Source organism: Helianthus annuus, chromosome 15 (genome assembly GCF_002127325.2).
Source record: "Helianthus annuus cultivar XRQ/B chromosome 15, HanXRQr2.0-SUNRISE, whole genome shotgun sequence".
Classification (NCBI taxonomy): domain Eukaryota; kingdom Viridiplantae; phylum Streptophyta; class Magnoliopsida; order Asterales; family Asteraceae; genus Helianthus; species Helianthus annuus.
Window position 1 is genome coordinate 104,867,935 of NC_035447.2, and position 11,891 is coordinate 104,879,825.

The 11,891-nt window shown below is 34.0% G+C and overlaps 1 protein-coding gene and 1 long non-coding RNA gene across 3 annotated transcripts; both read left to right on the forward strand.

Moving 5' to 3' along the window:
- Window positions 1–341: 341 nt before the first annotated feature.
- On the forward strand, window positions 342–1,440 carry LOC110934792. 2 transcript variants are annotated; one of them, XR_002588635.1, is made up of 3 exons: window positions 342–433; window positions 551–718; window positions 1,114–1,440. It is a non-coding gene; the product is annotated as an uncharacterized LOC110934792 (long non-coding RNA). The 2 variants fall into 2 exon arrangements; XR_002588630.1 differs by having other exon boundaries at window positions 348–444.
- A 2,016-nt stretch (window positions 1,441–3,456) lies between these two features.
- On the forward strand, window positions 3,457–10,701 carry LOC118487506 (phosphoglycerate mutase-like protein; the record flags this gene model as incomplete). Its single annotated transcript, XM_035984401.1, has 6 exons — window positions 3,457–3,477; window positions 9,328–9,435; window positions 9,817–9,896; window positions 10,161–10,323; window positions 10,492–10,566; window positions 10,660–10,701. Coding segments are annotated over 6 exons (489 nt in total), but the record flags the coding sequence as incomplete, so codon positions are not given.
- Window positions 10,702–11,891: the final 1,190 nt, after the last annotated feature.

Here is an 11,891-nt window from a genome sequence, read left to right on the forward strand (position 1 = left end):
CTTACCTTCAGTAGATGCTTGGAGGGATTAGTGGCTTGCCAACAAGAAAGCAATTGCTGAGAGAAACGTCTACATGCTCTTAAAAGAGAGGTATACAGTTTTCTATATTACATGTTGTTTTCTATATTACATGCAGTTTTCATTATTATGTTCACATTATCATGGTTATTTTCTTTTTTTTTTCAGCAATCATTTTTTCCAGCAATTTTCTATGAGAGATAAGCTTGAGTCATGTGTAGGGACCTGCAACATCAAAGCAAGATGTCATGGTATGTTTTAATTATATTTGATTTCAATCTCTCATTTTGCTCTATGTAAGTATGTTTGTGTGTGCGCTCTACACTTTCTGCTAGAAGTAGCAAGCTTGGGGCTAAAACAAGTAGTTTGCAATCTGAGGGGTGCTTGCGGATCGGTCACTTTTTAAGTAAAGCAGGTCAATAGTGGGTATACGACTGTGTTATGTAGATTTATTGTTTTATGTGAATCAATGCTGAATAGGGAAGTCACTAAAGTATTCTTAAATGTCTTACTTTTTTTTGAACGGCAACAGGGTCGCGAGGCACGAGACGGGACTCGAACCTGGTCTCCACCCGAGCCGAACCCTATGCACGCCACATACCACCACCCGACCGTCAGCGCTTTTGTGTGAACCACTAATGCGTTACTAATGACAAGATCAGTTGTTTCTTGATGCCTTGATGAACCACTAATGCGTGTGGTAATTAACATGTTTGATTTTATGAAGTTTTAACCCATCATGTATTTCACCACCATATTAATTACTACTAATACCATACAACTTGCTACAAAACCAAAAATAAAAAAAATATATATATATATTGTAGAATCTAAAATATAACAAAAAATATAAAAAATATATATTGTAGAATCTAAAATATAACAAATAGTTTTAACATAAAGTACACGTCAAGCAACTTACAAGTAGGGTGTAAATGAGCCAAGCCTTGCGTGAGCTACTAAAGACCGACTCACATCAACAGCTCGAGTCAAGCTGAGCTTGAACGAGCTCGGGCCGAGCTCAAGCTTGAATTGGAACTTGTTTATTTAATTATTTTGTGTACTTTCATAATTTTTGTATCTGTTGATCTTTAGGTGAAGTAGTTACCATTCACAAAGCTAGCGAGTTGGAAACAAGGTTGACCACTTCATCAAAGTTGAACCAACTAGCCATTTTTACATGGTGAACTCGGTAACCCGGGCGATCAAATGGCTGCGCTATGGTCAACTCGGTAACCCGGACGATTAACAAGCACCTTTCCTCAAAGTCCACCAAGTTTTTTCAAACTTTGCTATATCCTTAGTGTAACCGTATTAACTTGTACATCATGTTTTAAATGTGGTGTATTTGTTTGAATGACAAATCTTTTGTTTTATTGTAAGTTTTATTATTTTAGAAATATACCAATACGGGTATACGACGCTAGATCTTTCAAGTTGATGCTTGATGTGTAAAACTGGTCATCTGGGTCGGTTCGGGTTCGTTATGACACTGGATCTTTTCGGTTTGATTTATTATTCTTCTGAATTGATTAGTTGCTCTTGAATATCAAATTTGATGTTTTATAATTTCATTTAACTTTTAGGTTAATTCGGTTGTGTAGCCATCTTAATCAACATGTGGGCTTCAGCTGTGATTTTTGGGAATGAGTTGTGGTTCAAAATAGACGTCATAACTAAATCTGATATTAGTCGTGACACCCGCCGCAACGCACGGGCATTCCTACTAGTATAATTATATGTATAATATGCACTTTTTAATTAAATAATACTAAACAAAATTACAAATAAAAAATCATTGATTTTACTAACAATAACAAAGTCTTAATTTTTTTAAAATAATTCAAAAAATATATAACTAAAAACATATGACATTGTAATACGGTTAACCGATTTATCATCATACAACCTCTCACCTATTCAATCTTATATTAACTAAATAAATAAAGAATCACCTATTCAATCTTATATTAACTAAATAAATAAAGATTAATATTCAATCTTATCCTACTTTAAATATAAAAAATCCGTTAGTCTTTTAAATGTATTTTTTTTATTATTTGGTATATAAAACCATATTTATTCAACCCATGTAATACACGGGGGGGGGGGGGGGGTTAAAAATATAACTTTATTTTATTATTTGGTAAATAATATTGCATTTATTCAACCCGTGTAATACACATGGTTTTAGAGATATATTTTTTTATTATTTGGTATATAATATTACATTTATTCAACTCGTACAATACATATGGGTCTTATAGATATAACTTTTTTATTATTTAATATATAAAATTACATTTCTTCAACCCGTGCAATAAAGGAGGCTTTTAAAAATATAATATTTTAGTATATAAAATTCATTTATGAGTTAATTACATAGTTAGTCCATGTGGTTTGCACAAAATAATATATTTATGTACTAATAGTTTAAAATCACCTTATAGAGTATTCACTTTTCATTTTGTAACGTTTGGAGGTATTAATTTATAGGGAAAAACATTGTTAGTCCATGTGGTTTGCATAAGATAACATACTTAGGTATTAATAGTTTAACAAACAATTAACGTTAATACCTCCAAACGTTACAAAATAAAAAGTTAATACCCTAGAATGTGATTTTAAACTATTAGTACCTAAGTATGTTGCTTTGTGCAAACCACAGGGACTAACTATGTAATTAACTCTTCATTTATTCAACCCGTATAATACACGGGGTTATAACCTAGTAAATAAATAAATAAATAACAATGCAAGACTTAAACCAGAAACAGAAACCTAAACCTGATCCTTAAAACAAGGAGTTACTATCAACAAATCTACTTTTTTATTTAAACCGATGTCATTTTCTCTTTCGTTAGTTTTATTATATAATAAAACATTTTAACATTGACGTGTACATAAAATCTTTGTTTGACGTATTAATTTTATATATGAAATTGATATATTTGTTTTTAACTTTATTTTTTAGAACTAATTACATGAATGGTCTTTGTGGTTTACCTAAATTACGTATACAATTACACGTCGGTCGCAACGTGCGTGTCCACAATACTAGTTCAACTTTTAAGTTAGAAGTTGTTTTTTTATAAACTAAGTTGTAGCCCCGCCGCAATGCAGACAAGCCAGATTTACATTTTATTACATTGATTGTTAACATAATAGTCACAAAATTTATAATCAATGACTAAACATACTAAAATATATACGCATATTATTATTTTTTTAAATAATGTACTTTGCTACCCAAACCTTAATAAAGTTACCATCCACCCCCTCCCCATGAACCTTGTAAAGCTATTTTTTTTCCTTTTTTTACATATTATCGCGATTTGGCTATTTTATCTTCGTTTCGAACCCGTCGTGAATATTCTTTCTATGATAATGTTTTATATTTCGGTTTAAATTTGGCGACTTAACACTCCACAATGTACATGCGTGGTTGAACATTTTTACGTTTATTTTTCGTTAGATTTAGCGTCCCACCCAATGTGTGAGCCCTAAAACTAGTACACAACAAGAACCAAGTATTAAATCTAACGATTGTGACAAATTAATAAAACATGAATTTTTAATATAATAAAAGAAAGTTTTCGAATTTGTATCCACTTAAACTACTATTAATTAAATAATACCTATGGTCTCTTTCTTACTATAACAAATTATTATAACTAGTGAGATTCTCCCGTGCTTCGCGGTGGGAATTTGTTCGGTATTTGATCGGTTTGTTACGATGACGACATTCACTATATTAATGTAAAAAGAGAACCTTAAGTCCATTGAAAACAATAGAAACGAATATAGACACCGATGTTGTTCAGTTGATGTCAACTCAGTTGGTTTGCGTTTATGTTTATTTTTTTGAAGATTGGCATATAAACTTTTTTGAAAACGGCTATTATGTTGTTAACGGAACCGAAACCGACTGAACAACATTTGTAGCGGCACCGCTATTTATTTTTATTTATGCTTTTGATAAGCTAAGATCGTATCGCTACTATACCTTACCGAACCGAACAACATCGGTACCGGTATATATTAATTTTTATTGTTTCTTGTTTGATAACAGATATCGTGCTACTACCGTAGTGAACCGAACCGAAACCAAACGAACAACATCAATTCGGTACCGGTATTAATTTTTATTGTTTTTTCTTTCGGTAAACTGACAACGTATCGCTAGCGTATCATACAAAACAACATCCCTTTATTCGTTTTTATGGTTTTCTGTTTTAACACTTTTTCGATTTTATATAACCATGACAATCTGAACTGATCGTTACTATTCGAACAACATTGGTTTTGGTACCGTCGTTCATTTTTATTGTATTTAGTCGATGTAAAACACGTGTAGATTTATGTGTAGATTTATGTACTGATTGTATGAATCACACTTATACTGTAACGAACCGAATTGTTTGTGATGACTGATAATAAATGAATATCGGTACTAGTACCATGACAATCTGAACCGATCGTTACCATTCGAACAACATTGATTCCGGTACCGTTGTTCATTTTTATTGTATTCGGTCGATGTAAAACACGTGTCGATTTCTATACTGATTGTATGAATCATACTTATACTGTAACGAACCGAACTTACTTATACTGTAATGAACCGAACTGGTACCAATCTGATGCCCGCGATAACATACCATCACAATGCGTGAGCAAATAACTTGAAATATTATAAAAATAAGTAAACATAGATGCAAATTTAGAATTTTTTTAAAAGTTAACGTACGTAAATTATTACTAAAAAGTCAATTTGAATGCTAAATAAAATACTATTAATAAAAAAACAAATACCAAAAAATTATCAATTACTATTTCTAACTAAAAGAAAAATAAATAATAAAAAAAGAAAGAATAAAAAAATAATTACTTAAAAACACTAGTCATCATCATAAGTTTATATTCATACTAGTTTTTGCCTCGCCCGCGTTGCGGGGCAATAAGCCGAATATTTCTCTCTCATGACATGTATGTTTGTACAGAGGGCAAAATCGTAAATTATATTTTGAACTGAAGGCGAAATCATAATTTTAAGCTGAGAGAAAAAATCATAATGTTGAGCTAGGGGAAAAAACATAATTTTATTTTGAACTTTGGGCAAAAACGTAATTTTGAGTTGAGGTCAGAATCGTAATTTTGAGCTAGAGGAAAAAACAACATTTTATTTTAAACTGGGTGCAAAAACGTAATTTTAAACGGAGGGCGAAACCGTAATTTGAAACTGGGAACAAAATTAAAAGTGAGTTTTTGAACCGAGGGCAAAAGTGTAATTTTGAGCTAGGGGCAAAATTATAATTTTATTTTGAGTAAACGTAATTTTAAGGAAAGGATGAAAACGTAATTTTAAACTGGAAATAAAATTAAATTAAAAAAAAGTTGGTCCAATAGAAAAATGCGCTTGCCTGGCACTATTCCCCTAACTTAGAAATGTATATGTAGGAAATGTATATATAATGTATAATATCAATAAGTCAGATTAATCTATCATATACTTGAACATTATGTTAGTTGCCAAATTTGAACTCTAGATATAAGAACAAAGTCAATATATTTACATTATTAAATGAGTAAAATGTCCGGATAGTTCCTATGGTTTTGTAATAAATAGTCCCCAATTTTTGGAAATTACATGGGTGCTCCCTGTGGTTTGACGAGTTGTTACTCGGATAGTCCCTAGAGTGCATGTCCATTAGTTTTCTCCGTTAAATTCATCTGAAATTACTTATTTACCCCAATCGTTAAAAAATAAAAAAATAAATATTATACACACTCATATTATTATATTGAAAGTGTGGGGTCCACAAACTCTTTTGGCTACTACAAAACAACCAGCCACCATCACTATAGCCATCAACACCACCACCTGCCACCACCCCCACCAACACCACCCAACAATAACATGCTGTAAATGTGTAAACATCAATTAAAAATCATTATCCATCTTAAAGACATGATTATCCCCATCCCCCATTCAATTTTACGTTACACACACATCCCCTTCGTTCTCTCTCAATCAGCTCTAATGTTGAAACCCAAATCCATCGAGAATCACCCTCATTTTGTCCTCCTCTTCAACCTGAAAACGCCCCAAAAATCACTCTTCACACCTTCAACATACATCCTCTTATCGATCACTCTCGTACGCACTTCAAATCCTGTGTTTTACGACAATCAATCCGTTCCTTATCAAGATCCACACATCTACACACTCACCTCTGTGTGTCCGGTGTTGGGTATTTCCGCGGTGCCTGTCGGTGGAGCGAGAACGTGACCGGCGATGGTCAGGGGAACGGCGGTGGTCTCTGTCTCGTTTTCTGTCTCTGTCTCGATCTCGATATCTGTCTCTTCGATCGGCCATAGTTAGGGCAAATATGTGTGTTGTGACAGAGGCGAATTACGGTTTCTATGAAGACTGTATTGTATATTTGTATGTATGTGTGTGATAATATGTTTTAATTTAATACTAAGGGCATTTTGGTAATTTTACATTGACTTAACGGAGAAAACTAACGGACATCCACTCCAGGGACTATCCGAGTAACAACTTGTCAAACCACAAGAAGCACCGATGTAATTTCCAAAAGTTGAGGACTATATGTGTTATTTTACAAAATCACAGGGACTATCCGGGCATTTTACTCTTATAAAATTGAAAAGATATAAGAACAAAGTCAATATATTTACATTATAAAATTAAAACAATAATAAAAATAAATACCAACAAGCGTGACTCTCTTCATCGCCATCATGGATACGACGTCGTTCCTTGCTTCTCTGTTCTTCTACTTTCTGAGTTTCTAGTACTATAACCTATATTCACTATTTGTTTATATAACGAGTTGACGTTAACCCGCGCGTTGCGACGGAACGTTGATTTTATCCAATTTTGATTATTCCCATGTTGTCCAAACGAAAATTCTGTCCATTTATTGTGGGTATGCAGAGTAAGCTTTGTAAATCTTAAATTATCCAATTTTAAACCTTGCATAAATTTAAGAATTTTTACACAAACAATACATTATAAAAAGACATTATTCATATTTTATTATAATTTTCTATTAACTTTAAACACATATAATTAGTAGAATTGATATATAATCCCATGGACCGATGTAATTTTTTTGTGTTTTCAATCGATGTAAACATGTGTCGATATCGTGTCAAGCATATTTTTTGTCGCTATACCGAGTGTCAGTTTCATGCCAAACTAAACCAATACCAAAACCGCGTTACGCATTAAGTTATCTAAATAAGTTCCGCATTTGTCCAAATTACGAACCCATGTAATATTTCAAATTTTGATGAACAATAACTTATTTTACCAAATAAAAAAAATGATAATGGACAAATTTAGGAAAAAGAATAATGGACAGATATAATTTTTTAACAACAAAGGATAAAAAAAACTTACAGCAAAGGAAAAAAAATAACTTAACAAAGGAAAAAATAACTAAAAAAATAATGTCCCAGGTTTAATGAAATGGGATTAACTTCATCAAAGGGATTGGGATCACCACCAATTGCTGTAAAAAAATCAAATCCAATTGGGGTGTGAATTTTTTGTGACTTTGTGACGCCCCTGGTGGAAGAAAGGGACTCAAATATAAACGACAACGATGGTTGTGATGATGTAATTTTTTAGACCATCTCAAACCCCTTATGAATTATTAAAGGCGTAATTTAATGACATGCTGGTTTGGTGAAAAAAAGGAAGGAAAAAAAAGCAGCAAACGATGTGAACAGAAGTCGAATCAACGTCTCATGCTTGTTGAACATACACGACGACCACGCCAACCGATTGAATACTACGAAATGTATTTTTTTTTAATTATTATATGTAGAATGCGCGCATCTCAAGTTGCTATAATTTTTGCCTTATTTAAGATCAAATGAAGTGTTTGCACAGAGGATTATATTTCTGGGTTATATAGTATATCAAAAATTTAGTATCAAATTTCTAGTAAAACAATTAAACTCATGTTCTTACAACTAAACATAGAAAACATGTGATGTTCTTACAATGAAACACAGAAAACCTCTGTATTTACACTTGCAAATAACAATCATGCAAATAACAAATTATTCAATGTGTTAATAAAAGAAAATGATAAAAATTATGGGTTACATTAATGGGCATGGATGATGGAAGAATCATATGACTCAAATGAGAAAGTTTATCCAATGGTAACTTACGGGTTTGTTTTGGATTAATGAATGGAATTTGAAAGATGATAGATGAAGAAAGGGATTTGGAGATCTGGTAAAGGGGTGATTCAGAATTCGTTAACATACACTTTTACTAACAGAAAATGAAAGGGTAAAAATGAGAAATGAAACATTTCAAGGGAAATCGAACCAGCGTCAAATGTGATGTGAACATGCACAATTACCAGCCAACGATTTGATTTTTGTGATATACAATCATTTCAGTTATTATATATACAGACACGTTAGTGAAAAGGTGGCAAATGACATGCGAGAAGACGCGTCGATTGAAGTTTGAGTGGTTGCCATTATATAACGCTTTGAACCAGCGTGCCCCTTCACAACTTAAACTCATAAAACCTTTTAACAAAAGGATACAACGTTTCAAAGAAATGGGTGTTTTATATGGAATTAAACTAAAATCACACCCTTTCATTTTAAGAAGGCAACCATCATTAAATAATATAATAATTTATTAAAGGGGTGTGTATATTGAGACATGTTGGTTTGGGTTGGTAGTTGACACAACATGTGTTTAATATAGGGTATGTGTTTATTAATGGAAAAGTATAATTATTTAAGGGTGTTTAATATATGGTATGTGTTTATTAGTGGAAGAGTATTATTTAAGGGTGTGTATATTGGGACATGTTGGTTTGGGTTATATGTTTATTAAGGCAAGAGTATTAGTAAAAGGTGTGATGTAAAGAGACACAACTTTTGACTTACCCTAAGACACCCCAAGTTACTTTTTGTAGGGTTATGTAATTAGTTTTGAAATGTAGGTTTCTATTTATGTGTTTGTTTGGACTCCACATCTCCTAACTTATAATAGTGTTGTGTTTACAATCGTTTATTATTTAGTCTTACAGTAAATCCAATTATACTAAAATGTTATTGACGACACTAAAATCACCCCAACATAAGGATTATTTGATATTTGGAAGTTATCTCAACAATATTTGTTTATCAATGAATCACAGATATGAATTCTGGCCCGCATCTGGTATGTTTTAGGTTTTTTTTAGAATCATATAATTTTCTTGATATATGTTGATGGTTTTTAACTTTTTATGGTACTAGGTGAGGCATGCCCAAGGAGTTCACAATGTAGTAGGAGAGAAGGACTTGAGTGCATATATGTGCGAGGAACTCTTTGATGCACATCTTACTCCTCTTGGTTGGAAACAGGTTGGATCACGTGACATGTCATCTTTTGTACGTGATTGAGTCATTTAGTGCACGTTGAAACTAACGGCTTGTGTTTGGGTTGACCTGCACACACTTTGTCGTCCAAAATTTTTAAGACTCATTAAATCGTGTTTAATGGTTAATTAATTACATAACACTATTCTTAATAGTATACACTATTTAAGATAAAAATGATTAAGCTACAAAGATAACCATTCATACACTTATAATCTGTTTGACTCGTTTTCCCTTTGGCTAAATTCTTGTATTTGACCTGTTTGAGTTTAAACTTTCCTGATCAACCATTTAGAAGTAAATGGGTCAAAATTTGGTTAAGCTTCATCTGTTAAACCTCCATATTGACTTTGATATGTCCAACAGGTAGATAATCTCCGGAAGCATGTTCATGCGTCTGGACTTTTCAAAAATATCGAATTGGTGGTAGTTTCACCTTTACGTAGGTACTATCTCCTTTTAATGTTAATGTGATTGAAAATGAGCGTTATTGTTTATGATCCAAGTCATAAAATTAACTAAAAGAGGAACATTTAGTCACCTAAAATCTATTTATATACATGCAATCTGCTGTATTTGTATTAAATGATTTAAACTATTACTGTAATGGTTTTTTTGTAATTATAACTCATTATTAGTTAATATTTTAGAAATTGACAAAAAAAATATTAAAAAGGTTGTTACCTGAGATTAATTTACTGTGCTTGTAGGACTATGCAAACAGCAGTTGGTGCTTTTGGAGGTGAAGCTTCCACTGATGGGGTTAATATGCCTCCACTAATGGCAGAAAGTACTGGCAGTAGTAATCGTCCTGCAATTTCAAGCCTAAATTGTCCTCCGTTCATTGCTATGGAGCTTTGTCGAGAGAGTATGGTACATCACTTGTAATTTCTAGCACACAGATATAAAAAAGGTACATGTTTTTGAGCCATGAACCAACCCATTTGACCTGCCCACTATTCCACCTACACAAATTGTGAATCTAGTGAGTTTCAAAGTCATTTATATGTTTCTGAACTAATATTATTGCAATTCACGTAGGGTGTTGATCATTACTATAGGAGGAGAAGTATAAGTGAATACAAACCCATGTTCCCAGCAATTGATTTTTCATTGGTATGTTACACAAATATAATGTCGGATCCAGAATTTTTATTCTAGGAATTTGCTTGCTAAAAGTACATTGTTTGTCTGTTTCATTGTATTCAGATAGAAACTTCTACATGTTTAAACTTATATAAGCTATTATGAGAATACGAGAATAATCTCCACATTGACTCTCACATATTTTGTTTTCGCCTACAACTTATGTATGTTGTTGAGACGCAAAGAGAAGGTGATTGAAGGGGTATGGTCCCAAATCTCGCACCAACATGGCCGCGAGTGACCATTACCCTTATCAAATACTCCCACCGGCAAGAACTTATCTGCGTTCATGCGGGCACGCGCGAACGCAGCGGTCGAATCCAATCTGTCAAGTGATGAGAAGACTTACCTTGTGTATGAAAATGGGTGTTGCACATAGTGATGCAGCTTAGCACCGCATCCTATGAACATTTTCGTCACGACAAGGGATATAGAAAAAGCAGTTACCAAGTACGGCGATGCGGCTCTGCACCGCATCCCATAAACATCTACGTCAAGCCAAGGAACGCAGAAACAACCGCGGTTACCGCAGGCAGTAATGCGGCAGAGCACCGCATCCTATTGACGACGCAAGTGGGACTGACACTTTGACTCAGGTAGCCAAAACAGCAAGTGGCACTGATGACAGTCATCTGTCAGCCCATACGTAAATGACACTGGCGCACACACTGACACCATAGTGGGATGTGGCATCACCTCCGTGACCGACAAACCTGACACACCTGCAAGGGGCTGCACGTTGTCAGTCTAGCCACTAAATTACCTTCCTTCACTCCTCGGCTATAAATACCCATCCCGGACCAGGTTTGAGGTATTGCTTATCAAACTCTCTCACTCTTACTACTATCACACACTTTGCTCTCAAGCAAATTACTGATTCTCACGCCAGAGAGTGGTAACAAGGAACACCACCCACCCCATCCTCCTTGTTACGAGTCACGGTGTGTTTTCCTTGTGTAGGAGACAGATCAGCGGACGATCCAGCCACCGATCCTCGGAAAGAAGGGATTAACCCTCCTTGACGAGACCAGTGAATTAACCTCCCTTGGTTAACCATTATTTCATCATTGGCGCCCACCGCTACTCTTAACACTTTTTCCCATCTCTCTCTTTCTTGAAGATCATGTCTGATCGTCAAAACAATGTTACCGGGGAAAACCTCAACCCCGAAAACTTGGGACCTAGGGGGACCACTCCCCAACCCAACAAATCGGCCACATTGGCACACCCACACAAGGGGCGCTCCCCCCATGTTCATCCCAGACTTTTCACAGTACGCTTCTATACTGCCCCCA